At 40.0% G+C, this 19643-nt stretch overlaps 1 protein-coding gene across 2 annotated transcripts in view; it reads left to right on the top strand.

The window, feature by feature from the left end:
• Cd28 (CD28 molecule) overlaps nucleotides 1-12946 on the top strand; it is a 29657-nt gene extending 16711 nt beyond the window's left edge. The window contains exons 2-5 of one of the 2 annotated variants that reach the window (XR_007979468.1): nucleotides 527-883; nucleotides 2806-2921; nucleotides 8816-10060; nucleotides 10147-12946. Coding sequence is in view for 1 of the 2 variants with exons in the window: in XM_052192803.1 (XP_052048763.1) it covers nucleotides 527-883; nucleotides 2806-2921; nucleotides 8816-8944 (602 nt within the window). In the remaining variant the exon portion in view is untranslated. Of the gene's footprint in view, nucleotides 1-526; nucleotides 884-2805; nucleotides 2922-8815 lie in introns of both variants that reach the window. The other variant, XM_052192803.1, reaches the window with a different exon arrangement.
• The last annotated feature ends 6697 nt before the right edge of the window (nucleotides 12947-19643 follow it).

Genomic DNA, 19643 nt, shown 5'->3' with positions numbered 1-19643 from the left:
AATTGTGGTGCCAAGCTCTGTCCTTACCCCTTGACCCCAATCTTGGTTTGGTCAATAAGCAAAGCAAGAATGTTTTGAGACTTTGAAATACTTTTACAAAAATCTGTTGCAGAGTTGAAAAAAAATCATTTGGACATCTGTGTCAGGCTTTCAAGCTGCCTCCAAGCCAATCACTTCTTCAGGAAGTCAACCCAAGGCCTGATTAACATCATAGGAATCTCAACTCAACTAAAACATTTCTAGTGCTTAGCTGGGGTACTCAGTGCTCACAGAAGCTCACATTTTGCCATCCAGGTGGAAGCACTCTCCCGTTTTCCCATTCAGAAAAGGATGCCAGTATCAATGAAATATAAACTTGAAAACTTTCAGTGTAATCATCATTCCAAGAAGAACTATTAATATATCTTTATCTGCCAAGGGACTAACTTTGTTGGAGATCTGTTCAGTTGGCTAATCAATTCACTTTGATCTCAGGGCAATGGAATTATTATTCTTATGCTCCTAACTAAATGTTTTCCCCCCTCAGAAAACAAGATTTTGGTGAAGCAATCCCCCCTGCTTGTGGTAGATAGCAACGAAGTCAGCCTCAGCTGCAGGTATTCCTACAACCTTCTTGCAAAGGAGTTCCGGGCATCTCTTTACAAGGGCGTGAACAGTGATGTGGAAGTCTGTGTCGGGAATGGGAATTTTACCTATCAGGCCCAGTTTCGATCAAATGTGGGGTTCAACTGTGATGGAAATTTCGACAACGAAACAGTGACGTTCCGTCTCTGGAATCTGCACGCTAATCATACAGATATTTACTTCTGCAAAATTGAGGTCATGTATCCTCCGCCTTATCTAGACAACGAGAAAAGCAATGGAACTATTATTCACATAAAAGGTAACACTGTACTCCTGTAACCTAAAGGGCGGTTGTGCAGTGCTGAAAGCAGGGTTGGGATGAATGAAGCTGAGGCACTTGCACATGATCTTAGACTCAAAGGCAAATCTCATAAACCTGTTTCCTTTTACTCCAGCTTATCTGGAATATCTACCTTTCCTCACTGAGGTGATATGGAAGGATGAGGGAAGACTTTAGAGTCTATGGGAATAGAACCTATGAGATTATTCTGGATTCAAGTACATCATGCCCAGAATAAGTTTGTCATTAAAAATTGACTTTTTTTTTTTTTTGGTTAAGATCAAGTATAAAATTGAGCATAGAATCCTCTACAATGAAACACAGTCTGATGCATCAGGACTCAGGAAGAATGGGTTGTATACCAAATTAATTCTCTTTTTCTGTGATCCATGTTCTTCCACTACTAAGTTTCTTTCCATTTTCCAAAACATAAAAAGGTTGCTGGATTAGGAATTTGGGGGACATGCAATTTATGATCTTGGGTAAGCTATCCAACTTTTTAGTAGCCCCAAACTCAATATAATTAGGCAGTGCTCATGAATCAGCAGCAATAAGCACATTATATTTATGATGAGATTATGTTCTGTGTAAACACTGGGAAGAAAAATAATAGGGTTCTCAAACTCAAATACAGCTACTGGCATTAACAGGAAGAACTGAGGCAGGTTGGGTAGGTTTTGTGTATATGAGAATGATAGATGAGAAAATACATGCTCCATCTTATATTCACTTTAGCACAATTACAATAATGCATTTTCTCTTGTGCCAAAACAAAGGTGTACTTGAGAAAACTTAAATACCAAACAAGAAAAGAATTATTATATTAACACGACAGAGTAGCATTTATGTTCTGGCAAAAAACAGAGGCAATTAATACACAAATTAAGATTCCTAATATCGATAATTCTCAGGCAAAATATTTTGATTGGATTAAGTTAAAGGATAAAAAAAGATATACTATTTTGGGAGCCAAAATATATACATATATATACACATTAAGGAGAACTGGAAAAGATGTCAGGGGTTCTGTCCTTGCCAGATTTCAACCCTGTTTGTATTTGTACATCATGGAACCTAAGTAGGCTAATTGAGAAATGCCTGTACTCAACTTTGAGCTTCTGACTTAACCAATATTGCTTGAGGAAGGGGCACTAGAAAATGTTTTCACACTCTGTCAGATAATTCTAATGTGTAGCCAGGAGTAAAACTTCATGGATTAGAGAGTTGTTAATATTCTTTTTATTTATGCATTTTATTACAACTTTATTATAAAGAACTTGGAAATAAAAAAAATTCATGTATCCAAATTAATCAGACCCAAAGTCTACACATCTCAACGAACTATGAAGTATTCTGCTTAGCTGTAATTTTCAATAGAACTGCATGGAGTTTTTTCCCCATTTCCTTTCTCATATCAAATATGTAATCTGACTCATTCAGTATCAGATAATCCATTGGAGCTTTAGCCAGATATTTATCTTTTAAAATTTTTCCAGGCTAGTTTTCTGACTGCCATATTAAGCTAATGATTTTTCTTAGGGTTTGAAAACATTACTCATTTCAAAGAGTTTGGGGTTTAGATAAATTAGCTCCTGATGGGGGAAAGGGGCTAGGGGTCAGGTTAAAGTCACTGAAAGTTGTCATTAGCATTATGCAATGCTAACAAGGTCTGGTGACTGCCACCAGGGTAGCGCTATAAAGCAGTGTTTGTAACCTTAGTCTTGTAGACTGACAAAGTATCAGCAGTGGGGTTGAGTAAGTCCCAAATAACAAGACTTGATCATCTAAGCTGGTTGTATTCTGTATGTTTTGGACTTTCAAATTCTTCTCTGATGTGCAGAGCAGAAATGTACTCAGCTGCTGTTTCTGTGTCCTTTAACCCATTCTGTTATGTTTTTCAGAGAAACATCTTTGTCATGCTCCGGCATCTCCTAAGCTGTTCTGGGTACTGGTCGTGGTTGCTGGAGTCCTGCTTTTTTATGGCTTGCTAGTGACTGTGGCTCTCTGTATTATCTGGGTAAGAGGAGCAACACTGCTTTTATGTAACTTCTCTGCATCTGCACTCTGACTATATTAAGAATCTGGCCTGTATTTTTTTCTACAATGTTAAAGCAGGTGATGTTTTTCAGTCTGTCCAACTTATATGTAGTAGTGATCTGATGTGAATTCTGTTTTCCAGAACGCACCAAGTGGCCAGGCAGAATTAGAACTAAATGGGAAGATTAGGATGGGCAATTATGGAGAATTAACATTCTTAGTCTTAATTTTGCAACATAACAATTGCACATAAAGCAGCTTAAATACATACATAAAGTATGAATTCTAATCCTCATCAGAATTAGGCAACTGAAGTCAATGCTTTGGCTTGGGGTCAAAAATCAGGAGAAAGTAGGCTGCTGAAATTGTGCATTCAAACCAGAAGAAAGCAGGTCTGTTTATGTCAGTCCTGTTTTCTGTCTCTTCTGAAGCAATTGCACTGTGTGAGGTCATCTTGGATGCTGTCATTATGAAAGGGTGAGGGGAGAGAGACTGTTCAGAGCCCTCCCCAGTGAATAGAGCTTACTAATCTCTGCAGATGTTTCTGCAATAAGTTATATATATATATATACTTATTTATATTTATATTTATATTTATATTTATATTTATATTTATATTTATATTTACCTATTTTCAATGTTCAATTTTTGATCCAAGCTTGAACACTTTTTGTTTGTTTTATTTTTCTGAGACAATGTCTCACCATGTGGACCAGATTGGTCTGGAACTTCCTATGCAATCCAAATTGACCTTGACTCATGTGAATCTTCCTGCTTCAACCTCTTGAGGGCTGAAATTATAGGTCACCATGCCTGGCTTTGGAGCATATTTTAAAATCTTAAATTTTAACATATGTGCGTGTTTGCTTGCGGGTATGTCTGTGCACCATTTGTGTGTCTGGGACCCACTGGAAACCAGAAGAGGTCATCAGATTTTCTAAAACTGGAGTTACAGATATTTGTGAGCTACCTTGTGGGTGCTGGGAGTTGAACCGGTTCCCTGGAAGAGAGGCCTGTGCTGTTAATCACTAAGCTATCTTTCTTATATTCTTTGAACACATTTTGATGAGCACATTCACTGTTAAGATGGTACCACCTTAGCAAGGATTCTTTTCTTAGAAACCTCTTTGTGTATGAGGAACAGAATGCCTTATGAATTGATTCCGCATGCCTCTTACTTTTTTTCCAGAAGTTGGGTGAATATACAGGTAATTTCTTCAATGAGAAATGTGTGCTGCACAAGAAGAAAAGACTCCTTTTCTTGCTATTCTCCACCATCTACTATGAAGTACACTTAGGACTTAGTGAATGCTTATTGCATTGCTAAATAGGTAACCGCCATACAACCCAAATAAGGACCTAACTAAGCCTGTTTGAAATATAATACCCATTTGAAAGCATAATTCATATGTTTAAAGAGATGACGTATGGTCAGGGACTTCTGGAAGTCATGCCTTGTGATGTCATCTTATTTACTATTGCATTAGTGAGGGGACAGGACAGATGTAGCTCTAAGTCATGAAGTTGTATCTTCTCCCCATAGATTTAAATTCTTTATTTTCTTATCCAAAGTTGTCTCTCTATTATTCCCCCACACATTCTTGTAGTTCACAGGCCTTGAGGGCAGGTGGACATTTGTCAGGCTGCCTTTTGACTAATCTATGATTTTTTACATAGTGGGAAACATAGTGTTAGCTTGTTGCTCATGAGAATTTTTTCATCTTGGGAATTCCAAGAGTTGTCCAATATAGGTATGGTGTCATAGGCTTTAGTATAGAAACTGTTGCCCCAAGTTCTGGCTCTGATATTAGCTGAGAACTTTCATTCTTCTGGACTTTGGAGTCTGCACTCCTGCTATCTTCTGGATGTACAGGGGCTGCCAATGATTTGAGAATCCTTAGCTTGGTTTTTCTAATCATCAGGCACAGACTTTCTTGCTTTCCAAGTCTCTAAGTGAGAACTTGAATTTCCTCATCTAAAGACCAGGTGCAATAGCCCTCTGGGTACTCTTCCAAGAAGGCTCCCTTGTCATATATGGACCTAGGTCAAGGAATTTACTAGCTTCGTGGGAAGTACTTTGGGAAACTGCTTTGGCTTTCAGTGATCCCACAGGCACGGCTTTAAAACTTATGGTAAATATATAACAAGGAAGTCAGCTTCTAAAATGAGGCACCAATGTGCTGAGTGACTGAAATCACCCCAAAGGCAGCTTCTCACTTTCAGTGAGTTAAAACAATTCACCTTTCAAGTCACGCATCAGAGATGTTTTGTGCTTTTCTTCAGCAGCCCCACAATTTCTGGTAAGGTTCGTCCTCTCTGCCTTGGGAAAACTGTTTTTGACTTATCTCCTATGCTCACTGTGACTACACAGCCTCGGTACTGCTCATCTGTGGCTTTTGGGAGTCAAACCAGGTTATCTAACAAGAATGTCACTTATTTGGCCCTCATATCCAGGTCTTTGTACTCTCTGAGCAAATGGGGATATAAAAATACTTTGCACCTCACAGAACAATGGCACCTTTATCATGATCTCATCTTTTTCTGTTATTTGGTCAAGAAGCATCTTGGTGAACTAGGCATTTAGGGATCCCTAGGGCTTAACCACTTTCTGGGATCCTATTTTTGACTGGCCAGCAGTGTGGCCTTGGTGAAAGTTAACTGGTTTCCAGAGCGTCCTGAGAATCTATGCCGTGCTACTGTAGGAAGTTCCAGGCTGAGTTTCTGTCTCTGTGCTTGACCTGATGATTTGAGTAAAGAAAAGGTTTTTCTTGGTCAGGTTGCCACAGACTATGACCTGTCATTCTTTATTCTTGGTTCACTCAGCTGAGCTGTCACACTGGTTCCCTTTTCTAGCTTAGAGGAGGGGTTTTTTTTGTTGTTGTTGTTTTGTTTTGTTTGTTTTTGTTTTGTTTTTAACATGCTTTTTGCCAGTGTGTCCCACAATGTCTAGATAATGTGTATTTAGGAAGCGTCTGTCTTTAAATCTGCTACATTCTTGACCATTTCAGTACATTGCTTATGTGCACCCTGTGTGTTGCTTCTTTGTCTAGGAAACAAGCCAGAGGTAGAAGGAAGGGCAAAGGATAGAGTGGCCTTGAAGTCACACATCTTTAACAGGCATTGGTTGGTGAGGGACACAGATACACAGACACAGGAGGTATTCTGTGCATTCACATTGTGAGTGTACATGAGCACTATAGGCTCTGGACTGGAATCCCAGATATTTCCATCCCATTGGTAAAGAGTCAGCTGAACCCACTGTCTGATAATAGTGTTGGAGTAAGCATGGGAGTTGATTGTAACAGATTATCATTATCTTTGTGTGTAACTTGGAGAACCTCAGAGTCACAACACCCTTCTTCCCCCCCCCATGTATTCTTTATTTACATTTCAAATGATTTCCCCTTTTCTGGGTCCCCACTCCCCACAAGTCCCATAAGCCCTCTTCCTCCCCCTGTTCCTCCATCTACTCCTTCCCACTTCCCTGTTCTGGTATTCCCCTATACTCTTGCACTGAATCTTTCCAGAACCAGGGGCCACTCCTCCGTTCTTTTGGACATCATTTAATATGTGGATTATTTCTTGGGTATTCCCAGTTTCTAGGTTAATATCCACTTATCAGTGAGTGCATACTATGATTGATCTTTTGAGACTGGGTTACCTCACTTAGTATGATGTTCTCCAGCTCCATCCATTTGTCTAAGAATTTCATGAATTCATTTTTTCTAATGGCTGAACAGTACTCCATTGTGTAAATATACCACATTTGTTTTGTATCCATTCCTCCGTTGAAGGACACCTGGGTTCTTTCCAGCTTCTGGCTACTACAAATAGGGCTGCTATGAACATAGCGGAGCATGTGTCCTTATTGCATGCTGGGGAATCCTCTGGGTATATACCCAGAAGTGGTATATCAGGGTCCTCCGGAAGTGTCATGCCCAGTTTTCTGAGGAACCTCCAGACTGATTTCCAAAGTGGTTGCACCATCTTACAATCCCACCAGCAGTGGAGGAGTGTTCCTATTTCTCCACATCCTCACCAGTACCTGCTGTCTCCTGAGTTTTTGACCTTAGCCATTCTGACTGGTGTGAGGTGAAATCTCAGGGTTGTTTTGATTTGCCTTTCCCTAATGATTAATGATGTTGAACATTTCTTAAGGTGTTTCTCAGCCCTTCGAAGTTCTTCATGTGAAAATTCTTTGTTTATCTCAGTACCCCACTTTTTAATGGGGTTATTTGGTTCTCTGGGTTCTACCTTCTTGAGTTCTTTGTATATATTAGATATTAGTCCTCTGTCAGATTTAGGGTTGGTGAAGATCCTTTCCCAGTCTGTTGGTTGATGTTTTGTCCTTTTGACAGTGTCTTTGCCTTACAGAAACTTTGTAGTTTTATGAGGTCCCATTTGTCAATTCTTGATCTTAGAGCATAAGCTATTGGTGCTCTATTCAGGAACTTTTCCCCTGTGCCCATGTCCTCATGGGTCTTCCCCAGTTTCTTTTCTATTAGTTTCAATGTGTCAGGTTTTATGTGGAGGTCCTTGATCCATTTGGAGTTGAGATTAGTACAAGGAGATAAGAATGGATCAATTCGCATTCTTCTGCATGCTGACCTCCAATTGAACCAGCACCATTTGTTGAAAAGACTATCTTTTTTCCACTGGATGCTTTCAGCTCCTTTGTCGAAGATCAAGTGACCATAGGTGTGTGGGTTCATTTCTGGGTTTTCAATCCTATTCCATTGATCTGCTTACCTGACATTGTACCAATACCATGCAGTTTTTTATCACTATTGCTCTGTAGTAAAGTTTGAGGTCTGGGATACTGAATCTCCCTGAAGTTCTTTTACTGTTGAGAATAGTTTTAGCTATCCTGGGTTTTTTGTTATTCCGGATGAATTTGAGAATTGCTCTTTCCAGCTCTATGAAGATAGTTTCATTGGGGTATCCACTGGCAAGGGTTAGCATTTTGGGGGTTGGCAAAGGAGACCCTAAAGGTTAGTGTTAGTACAGAAAATGCTTGCCTGGGTAGCATCCCCAGCCGTCTTTGCTTACTTTGGGGCCTTGGGCATGTGGGAGTGGAAAGGAGGCCAGGCCTGTCATCTCCATTCATTATCTATTCAGGAATCCCTGTGTCTCACACCTGTTGTACATATTCATCACATCTGGATTTTCTGCTTAGAAGTAGGGATTGCTTTTATCATAACAGAGAATCCTGACTCTACCATCTACATGGCTTTTTGCTTTTGTCAATTATGCAAACTATACTATCACATTGATCTGGCAATGATCCCCCTGGACCACTATCAAAAAAAAAAACGTGGTCAAGATGCCAAGTGAGTTTAACTCTAGTTCCAGGTTCAGTACCGTTCCTCTTTCTGGTAGAATTTCTTCCAGAGGTTACTTAGCCTGGGAGAACAGTAGTGGGTGTTATTGTTTTTGCAGAAACATTCATATAGAAAATAGGGATATGGATGTTAAAACTATAAACCCTCATTCATTTGGATTCTGATAACCTAAACTTATAGAATTGCTAATATAAATTTATAATTATATTTTAAGATCCTGAAGGATTGGAAAGTTTTCTTTGTTGGTGGTGGTTTGGTTTTTTGTTTTCATTGTTGTTTAATTATAGAAAAACAGCTTACTTAATGAATAATTAAAGTGGCAAACTTTAACCTGTGCAGAAATGAAGGGCTTTATAATATGTTTAAATATCAATAGTGAAAATGTTCTGAAATATGCTCTTGGCCTTTGGATCAGACAACAACTTTGAGAGCTAATGATCTGAATAATTATCCCCAAAGTCTTAGAACCCCTCCAATAATATCTCTAAGTCCTTCCATATTGATCTTTTTCTTTTTTCTTCCCCCCCTCCAGACAAATAGCAGAAGGAACAGGCTCCTTCAAAGTGACTACATGAACATGACTCCCCGGAGGCTTGGGCCCACGCGCAAACATTACCAGCCCTATGCCCCTGCGAGAGACTTTGCTGCATACCGCCCCTGACAGGGACCCCTATCCAGAAGCCCGCCGGCTGGTACCCGTCTACCTGCTCACCATCACTGCTCTGGATAGGAAAGGACAGCCTCATCTTCAGCCGGCCACTTTGGACCTGTACTGGGTCACCAATGCCAACTATTTTAGAGTGTCTAGATCTAACATCATGATCATCTTGAGACTCTGGAATGAATGAAAGAAGCTTCTATGGCAGGATAAAGTCTGTGTGGATTGCCCCAAACTCAAGCTTAATATATTTATTGACTTGATTGGGGGAAGTCAGAGTAGAGAAATCAAAAAGTGAGAGAATTCATTCAGCCCTGGAAAGTCAATTTGCAGGCTCCTGGATGAGCCCCGCCCTTTCTCACTTACCAGCACATTTCAGTCATGTGATGTGATAGCCAAAGATGTTTTGGACAGAGAAGAAAGGATAGGAAAACCTTCTCTTTGGCTAAGTTGGTGTTTGGGGTGGGAGTAGGTTATAGTATAGTACTTAACTATTTGAAAAATAATTAAAACACTTTTCACTCATGAAATGAGCCACTTAGCTCCTAAACAGTGTTTTCCTGTTAGTTTAAAAAGATGTAGATTAATGATTTCTGACCATTTTTAATCACATTGACCCATGGGATAGCTTCAAAGCACCCCCAGGGACTGTTTCCTCATTCCCTGTCATGGGAATTCAGTATTATTAATAGTCACACCATGATTTCAGAACTAAATAGCCTTCCCACACCAAGAAGAATGTGAGAGGAAGTAAGGTCACTTTATGTAAAATAAACACACACAAACATATATGTATACATATATATACTTATATATATATATATATATACACAGACAGACAGACAGACAGACACACACACACATACACACACACACATGAATGCTATGAAGAATTATCTGTTTAGTAGCCTTTTGTAGTCAAACCATTTAAGTTTCAACTTTCCACAGTTGGGCCATGTGTTGTCCTTTGTGGATATCAGAAATTGTGTCTATATAGTGCCAGTCATGATACTGTGAACAAAAAGGGTAGTGTTAGTATTTGTTAAGGTGGCAAGGATGCCTTCCAGGGAGCTTCCTCTGAGGAAGGAAATGACATAATTCTTGCCATGTACGAAAGAGGTAGGTATTTTCCAGAAGGCACCATAGGGAGCCCCAGAATAAGTTCCTCTAGACTCTAAACTTTAGAGGGATTTTATATGTTCTAGGACCCAGGACTCCAGAACTTTGTGGGCTAAGCTGCTTCATTCCACGGGGATTCATTGACATGAAGAATTATTTTGGAGTGTGTCTTTAGGGATGACTTCAAAGTTCTCAAGAACCTGCAAGACCTGATACTGGAATGAAGGTGGACTTTTTTTTTCTTCCAGTTTCGGTCAACTGGAACGTATCTGGGGACCTTGAAGAATGGCTGTACAGCTGTCTTCACCATTTGTATAGTGCTTTTAATTATTCTGAGATTTAAAGGCATGAAGACCTGGTTTTTTAAAAAAACAATCTCATTACTAGTTAAATGGCCTTAGGCAAGTCACTGTTCATCCAAGACTATGATTCCTCATCTGTAAAATGGACATAATGAAACTTACTGTGATCCTCCCACCTCTGCCTACCAAGTGTTGGGATTACAAGGAGTGCACAATTATGATCAGCTTGTAGCATAAATTTAAGCCCAAACTCATGAGAATCTCTCAGCTTCAATAATTTTCCAGCTAATTGGAAATAAGTTTATCTTATAATCAAACATGAGGCATTCCCCTCCCCCCACTGTTTGGTGTATAAAGAGGTCTTTTAAACTTGTATTTTTTTTTTTTAAATCTGAGAAGTAGGAAGAGATAGAATCTTTTAATTCTACACAGATTTCTATTCTGTGCCTTTAATTAAAGCGGAGAAGACCAAGATTAGCCGTACTTGTGTGATAAAGACTGTGGCCCTGGCACTTGTGGGAGCAGCCAGCCTCTGACACAGAGTTCTTGAATCTAAGTTATAAAATTATATTTGAAAATGACACAGCTCGAGAATTTATTGAAAGGGCAATAGAAAATAACAAATTCTTTTTTAAATGGAAAGATGTGGTCTTTTTGTCAATCAATAACGTTGTTTTCTAAATGGAAAAGGAGGTTTACTGGAGATGAATCACACCTGAGAGCTTTCATGTCTCCTCTGAACAGAACCAAAGCATAAGTGTCAGAAGCCTTCCGCTATCGGTATGAACCAACAGATGGGTTAAAAACACTGGTTTAGAGTAAAGCTTTTGCAGTTTCAGATGTAGTGTGCATGAAGAAAACTATGTCATTTGCTGCTATTATTGTAAGAGTCTTAGAATTAAAGGTGTGTCTGTAATTTGTGAGCTCACCCATTTGGGGCTGAGCATGACAATTTTAAAGAGACCTGGTGTACCTTATAGCTACATCCAATGATGGAATTACCACACTAGCGTGCACTTGTATTTAAACTCATGCTTTACTGTTTTCCTTGGGACAGGAATTCATTCACAGTGAATCGGGAGAGATTTCGCTATTTGAAAAAGTGTATGACAAGCATTTTTACACCTTTGGGTTCCTCTCTCTGTGTCTCTCTGTCTCTATCTCTCTGCAGATTTTCAAACATGTTTCTTTGGAAGAAATACAAGCTGTGTGTGGTTTGCTAGGCACCAGTAGCAGTTTATCAGTAGGCCAATGTTTTATCTCTTGGAGATTTCAGTCTGGATTTACCCAGTGTGCTCTCTGTGATGTGACTGCTGGGGGACAGATATAACTTGATTGAGCCTTCAATCATTCAGTCAACTAAGTGAGCCACTAATCTGCATGGCTACTTTAATAGGCATACTGATGGTAAATGGATATCTGATCTTTCACCCCAGCTTTCTGTACTGCTATGCAGGAACTATATGTGACTTATATACTCACCTGAAAATGTTAAATTCAACTACGTGAGATGGATCAGAAATCACAATGTTCATGTCCATATAACCACCATTAACCCTAGTAAAACACAGAGGTGTGGGTTCTTTTGGGACATGTAAGTTTATGCTATCTACAAAGTTAGTTGAAGCTTGAATCTCTCTTGTACCATTATGTTTATGCAAATATCAAAAGCTTGTTCCTGTACCAGGATTTAATACATACAATTCATACTGGTTTGTGTGTGTGTGTGTCTATAGTGTTATTCCCTAGATATCTAACTAGATATCTAGTTTGCTCTTACTTCCTTGACATATTTGCCCAAATGTCACTTTCAACTCTGGTTAATTGCCTCTACCACCTGTCTCCATGCCTTATTTTATTTTCTCTATAACTCTATTACTAGATGGCCTTCTTATTTATTGGTTTATTGTCTCTCTCTTTTTTCCCTAATCTACACTGGATATCCAAAGAAAAAGAACTCCATTTGCTTTGATTTTATTATTGTATCCCCAATGTCTAGAATAATGCTTAGCATGCAATAAATATTTATTCACTGAATAGATGGATTTCACATGGGTTTATGAATTAATGGTGAATCTAAATGATCTGCTCACACTCTGAGAAGGAAAGCAAGATCACTTCTGTTTTCCACTTCTTATGAGAGACACAAGAGATAAAGCAGACACAGAGAACTCTGGTAGAAGGACATCTAATTTATACAACTTCATTTACAGCTTAGAAACTTCTGTGTATCCTGAAAGATTAATACAGTTAGTCATTCTAAAAAATGTTATTCTAAAAACAACCAACTAGGAATAAGTTGATTTTTCCATTTAAAGTTCTCAAATTCTCTCTTAATAGATTGTTGATATCCTTTTTGTTTTTATTTTTTGGATCCTTTTTAAAATATGTGTATTGGCTCAGTGGTTAAGAGCATGACATGGGCTATTCTTCCAGAGGTCTTCCAGGGTTTGTTTCCCAGCACCCACATTTGATGCTCCCTTTTGGTCTCTATGGACACCAAAAACTCATGTGGTTCAACGGACATACATTTAGGCAAAACAAATACACATAAAATAAATAAAAATGATGTATTTGTTGACAATTTCATGTATATGTTCGATTTATCTGATAACACTCATACCCAGCTCCTGGTCACCATGTCCCCGGGACAGTCCTCAACACAGTCCCCCTCTCACTTTCAGGTCCTCCCTTTTCTCGTTCTTTTCTTTTCTTTTCTTTTCTTTTCTTTTCTTTTCTTTTCTTTTCTTTTCTTTCCTTTCCTTTCCTTTCCTTTCCTTTCCTTTCCTTTCCTTTCCTTTCCTTTCCTTTCCTTTCCTTTTCTTTTCTTTTTGATAACCCACATAATCCAGTTAGTGCCACTTTCTGGAATGTGGTCCAGTCTTGGTAGCTTGACCTTGTACAGGTCTTGTACAGATATCCACGGCTCCTGTGAGTCCACAGTGTAATGGCTGTGCCATGTCTAGAAGACAGCACTTCACAGCACACCACACTCTCTGGCTCCTACTTTCTTTCATTTCCCTCTTCCATGATGTCCCCTGGACTTTGTTGGAAAGCTTGCTTCCTATAGACCCCCATTTGGGCTTGAACACACAAAAGTCACTTATTCTCACCCATTTGACCAGTTTCTTTCCAGTGCAGTAAAGAAGCACCAAGGCCAAGGCTGAGAGCAGCACTTATCTATGGATATAAAAAGAAATATTTAGTAGGAAGTCTTACCTGTCCATTCGGTAAAACAATAGTAGTGGGTTCCCTATTATGACCTATGACCTATAAGCCATGAGCCACGGACTTTTGACCAGGTTCACAATATCAGGTATCAATACCCGCCTATGGAGTAGGGCTCAAATCTAATCAGAAAGTGGTTGGTTACCCCATAACCTTCCTGCCACTGTTGCATCTGTGGACGAATCTTTTCTGTCAGGTTGATATTGTAGCCTTCAGGGTCAGGTTCTAGGTGAGATTGATTATATCTCCAGCCTACCCCTCAGTGGCCTGAAAAGCACCTCTCAATTCTATGAAAGTTTACCAGCAGGAAAGAAATTCTCAGGTCTGTTCTACCTTGACTTCTCTGTTCTGTAAACAAAGTCTGCCGTATCTTCAGCAATAGGCCTTTACCATGTAGTTAAGGTGGGCAGCCAGGAACAGCAGCAGCAGCAGCAGCAGCAGCAGCAGCAGCAGCAGCAGCAGTAGCAGCAGCAGCTTATGCTGCCCTGTGGGCCTCAGCAGTCTCCCTGACTAATAATTTGTAGGGACATATTCCATGCCTGGCACTGAGATTTTTCATTTAAAACCCATGTTTTCTGGGGGAAGTGTTTTGTCAATGCTTTAAACCTATCTTTAGCTTATGGTTTCTGAAAATATGGCTTTTGTAGTTTAAAACTCACCCTACAGCTAAATTGGTGATCTTTTCTATGGAGTGATTTTATCCCAGCGAAGTCTAGAAATGTTTTGTTGGTTCTGATCCAAATAGATCTCAAACAATGATCTGGACAGAAAATGTCAGTCTCTTTACCTGTCTTGCTCATGGCGTAAGTGGGTGCTTGAAAGGCTTGCAACAGTTTCAGCATAAGAGAAGAACAAACAAATAAAACTCGTGGCATTTGAAGCAGGCTGAAAATTTATACCAGACTAGTGTTTAACACACACATCACCAGAGAGGGGTGGAGGTGGGGAGTAGGGGGCAAGAGAGTCCTGTATGTGCAGTAGACCCTGGAACCACAGACACAAGAGCTTGTCTGATACTTCATAATCCATGTGGCTGTTTCTATTTGGCCTCAAGTTTTCCTTTGAAGATGACCTGGAGTAGAAAAGGTGCACCATGGATTCATTTCTAAATGACTCTGTTTCCTTGAAATGAGACTTGTTAAGTTTAGCAAATGTACTGAAAGCTTGCAAAAGATGAGCTCACATCCAGGATACTACTTAAGAAAGTCTGGAATCAGCTAGTCTCCTGGATGTTTCAACAGGAAAATCAGATCAACTGGAAAGGTACTAGATTGATAGATGTAAAAACCTCTCCATAGATCTTGGTAAGGATGTGTTTATTGTACTAATGGAAAATTGTATAACCCATTAAAAAGTTCAAGTACCTTCAAACTCATCCTCAAGGTGAAACAAGGCAAATTTTATGATATCACCAGACAGGCCCCTCTATTATGCGTTAACCACACAAAAATGCAAATTTACAGTCAACAAATAACAGCCCTTAGTGCACTTTGTTGGAGATTCATCTCAGGGCTTCATATAGGCAAGTAGACAAACAACTGAGCTGCATCCCCAGCCTAGGTTAGTTTCCTTTTCAGTGGGGGAAAATAATGTGTGTGTGTGTGTGTACACATGTGTGGTGTGTGTGTATGTGTGTGTGTGTGCATAAGCGCATGTGTGAGCATGTACATGCTGATGTTGGATATTTTGTCTATCATTCTGCACAGTACCTTTGAGAGAAACTTGCTCCCTTAATGTAGAGCTCATGCCAGTGAGCTGCAGTAAGCTCCCGCCTCCACCTTCCCAGCCCTAGTATGTCAGGCAAGCCCCACAAAGCCTGGCTCTTTATATTAGTGTTTGGGATGGATCCAAACTTAGATCCTTGTGCTTGTGTGACAAGTCCCTTACTGACTGGGTCACCTCCCTAGACCCACATTCCTATTCAAGCAGAATCTTCTGTCATCTCTCATTCTATCAGGAACAGAGATGATAGATAGTTGAGACAGATTAAAGAAACTCCTGGGTTCATTGCAAGAGAAATCTGACCCCTCACAGTAAAAGGCAGCTACAGATGGTCTGGGAACCACCTTAGAAACTTGCTGGTAGTGTGCTCTATGTTCTGCTCAACTGAGGCTCCATTGGTGTGCTGGCAATGGTACTTAGTATCTTGGTTCTTCAGGAATACATCTGAGGGACTGGATCTCCTTACCTTTTCCCTTCTGGCATCCTGAAAGTAGGGTGTGTGGGGGTTTCTCTCTCCTTTCTTTCTTTCTTTCTTTCTTTCTTTCTTTCTTTCTTTCTTTCTTTCTTTCTTTCTTTCTTTCTTTCTTTCTTTCTTTCTTTCTTTCTTTCTTTCTTTCTTTCTTTCTTTCTTTCGTCATAGGTTTATGGTTCTTAAAACTGTAGACTACTGTCCAGAACAGAATGTAAAACACTAGCTTAAGTGCCTTTTGCTCATTTCAGGATTGACATCGGACCCAATGCTTGAAACCACTTACATTTAAAGTCTGTGTATCCAGGAATATGTCAGACTTTCTGAGCTGACCTCATTCTTGGGGCAAAATCAAGGACCAGAGTATGTGCTTCCCAAAGGTCATGCCCTATTTCATTTGCCCGTTTAAACTTGGATAGGATCGGAAGGGCCACAAACAAACTCAAGGGGATAAAAAGTTGTACAGGGTAGCTTAGATTTCACTTATACTTCATTATGCAAAGGTATCAATGACAGATAATCTCCTCTGTCTCCAAAGGGTAGGCTGTGAGCTGGGTGGAAATGTCAGTTGAGACAGAAGAGCAGCAAACAGCTCTGTTTTCCTATAGTTGTGGTTTTACGTGGTGACGGTGACACATGAGATGTGAATATGCAGCATGAACTCCAGTCGCTATCTGAGTGAGCATCTCTGCCAACGCTGAAGGATATGTGTGGGTGTCACCTGCAAGCAGAGAGAGGGGGAGGGAGAGAGGGAGGGAGGGAAAGGGAGGGAGGGAGGGAGGGAGGGAGATGAACAAGGGAGGTTTATTTATGAACTTTACATTTGATTTCCTTTCCCTTGATAATTTCCACATCTGAGTTTAGTGTCCAGACTAAATTGATGTATATTTGGTGAATGAGGAAGAGGGTCAGGAAGGTGGGTCTGAATTAGCATCAGCAAAGTTAACCAGATTCATACAGACATTTTTATTTACAACTTCTTGTGCACACACTGAGCATTTGATACATTGGCTTCCCAAGTGAGGGTTTTGCTAACGTCTGGGAACCAGTGAGATGGATTATAGGAAGCAAGGCTAGCTGGAGGTTGTCATGGGGATGCTTTTTCATTCCAAGCAGGGTGCGACTTGTGTTTCATTTGCCTTGTGCCTTTCTGTCCTGTCTTCTCCTTCATTCATCCAACAACGTTTTGATGGCCATTTCCCCAGCTCTGAAAAGTGGACTGGGTACAGGAGAAACACTGTTGTCCCTCTCTCTGCACGGACCAATCAGAGTATATTTTACAACCCTTCACCCCCATCCCCTATTCACCTTAGGGGAGCTGCTTGGTCCTGACCATAGGACTTAGGCATTATGTAGCTACTGTTACTTTGTTTTTTTTTTTCTTTGAGGTTATTTCTTGCTTAATTTCTTTATGTTCTTTGACCAGAAATTGAACTTATTATTTTTTGTAAAGGGATGTGTAGTACATACATCAGGGTTGGTGACTGCATATTTTCTTGTAGCTACTGCGGTCTGCCACTGTAGACATAAGTGAGATTAGCTGTATTTCAGCAAATCTTTATTTATGGATATTGGTATTTGATTCTCCTTTAATTTTCTTGTCAGATATTACGATTCCTTGGATTGCTGCACCGTCACCCTAGCCATATGTACATAGACAATCCATTCTTAAGCTCCTGGCCTGTGCAGTGTCAGACTGTGGCTAGACTTGGCCTGTAAGCTGTGGTTTGCTGACCTACGAGATAGAACCAAGGCACCATTTTTAAGCTTTGAGCTTGTCTTTGAATGCCAGCCACCATCTAGAAGGGATCAGTCTGGGTGTGTGTAAAGACGTCTTGGGAGTGGTGAGTGTCCAAGTAACTTTATTTTAAAAAAGGCATAGATCAGCAGAGAATGAGGGATAGTCTTCACTCAAGAGAGAGCCATCCTGGTGAGAAGAAACAGGAAACTTACAGCAAAGGGGATGAAAATTTCTTTCAAGATGACAGAGTCCTCAGGAAATTAGTGCTAAAAGCCCAGTGATTACTGTTACATTTTCTTTGCACTTTTCTCTTTCATCCAACCAACACATCCATGCAGTCTCCAAGGAAACAAAATAAATTTTTACTCATAGTAGGCAGGGTGGTGGGAAAGTATGGCCTGTGTCCAAGGTAATGAACAAGATTGATTGCCCTGTGAATCCTTCCACATGGACCACCCTTCACTCCAGTGTGGAGTGGGTGGAGCAGAGACCAGAAGCAGCTGTCTCGGGACTGGCCTCCTACCACTTTCCAGGACTTTTTCAATCTAAATTTAGCTACTATTTATAGGTGACCAGGAGAGCACACCCTCACCCCCAACCCCTGCTGCTGCCCACTGGACGTGCAAACTAAAGCTTAGTGTTTCACAGATAGTTGTTAAAGTCAGTTTTTCACAGATCAGAAAGACACTGACCTGACCTTTGTCATCCCTTATCACTGTTCCACCCTGTTTGTCTACAGCTGTTGGTTACCAACCAAGGTACAAAGAGTTCTTTCTGGAAACAGTGCAGCCTATGGGGGCACTCTGAGCCACACACCCATCCTTTCCATCTGGGCATTTTAAAAATAGGGTCCAATGTAAGATTTAGCTTTATTTGTGCAGCCAAGAATAGGAACCCGCTACCAAAAGGTCAGATGCCTAAGATTTAAAATGCCAACAGCCTATAATATCAGACACACCTCTTTCAGAATGGTGTATCCTGGCTTTGCACATGCGTTCAAGTTAGAGTCTGGGTGAACAGCCTCAGGCCCTCCAAGACTTTTCTTATCGTAGCATGTAGGGGTGCTCTGTCGGTTACTCACTCGGTTCCCTTCCCAAGGGCTTTTAAAGAGGGCATAAGAAAGACTAAAGTCTGCTCAGCCTCCTCTTAGGACTTTGTGACCGGAGAGTACTTATCTTCGTGCGGGGCCTACTGCAATCTTTCTGTCATTTGGTTACTGAGCTTTACAGAGAGAGGCACATTCTCATTCTCAAAAGGATGTGACCTAGGATGAAAACCACTGAGAACAAAACAGGAAGAAAGTGGCCCTGACTACTGCGAGCACTTCTCTCCTGTTTTTTTGTTTTGGTTTTTGGTTTTTTTTGTTTTTTGTTTGTTTTAATCTTGCTTGCCCCTCAACTCTGCCCTCTTTCAGTGGGTTGTTTATCATGTGTGGTCAGGTTAGTAATACAAGAACAAACTTCCAGGTTTAGAGCTCAGGGAGAAATTATGAGTTATTGTGCCCCATAGAATACTAAGTTTGGGGCTAATTCTTGGCTTGACCCTTGAACCTTCTGGTGGGATGACAGCAGATCGTCTCTAGTGTTTACTCACTGCTATATGAAAGGATTAGAGGAAGGCACTTCTGTGCAGATGCCTCAAACTTTTTATATCCCACACTACAACTGTTTTATTTTTTCATATTGTAGCTCTTATATATACGTGTATATTTTTGAGATTTTTCAGTTGGGATTATTTGAATAAGCCTACAGTTTCTTGTACACATTATCTTCACTAGTTAAAAATTATGTCACTTTTTAAAAAAAATAAATAGTGGATTACTTGTGAATTTAGGCTAGAAATATTCATGTGGGTTTTCTGGTGTGGATTTAATTTGAAAATCACTTTTACATAACAAAATGAAAACAATTTCATTGTTTTTAAGAGTTCAACATTTCTCTAATAATAATACTTGATATTAAAACCTAGCGATTACTGAATTCTTCACAGTATATTATGTCTTGAGTATAATACTTAGATGCTCAAAACTTTTATCTGAGTGAACAAACAGGTGGATAAGTAAACGGACAACCTTTTATCTGAAAAACACAAACGCTGTTTTGTCTTTTGATATATTAGATG

Source organism: Apodemus sylvaticus, chromosome 9 (assembly GCF_947179515.1).
Source record: "Apodemus sylvaticus chromosome 9, mApoSyl1.1, whole genome shotgun sequence".
Classification (NCBI taxonomy): domain Eukaryota; kingdom Metazoa; phylum Chordata; class Mammalia; order Rodentia; family Muridae; genus Apodemus; species Apodemus sylvaticus.
This window is presented reverse-complemented; position numbering and strand designations above follow the sequence as displayed.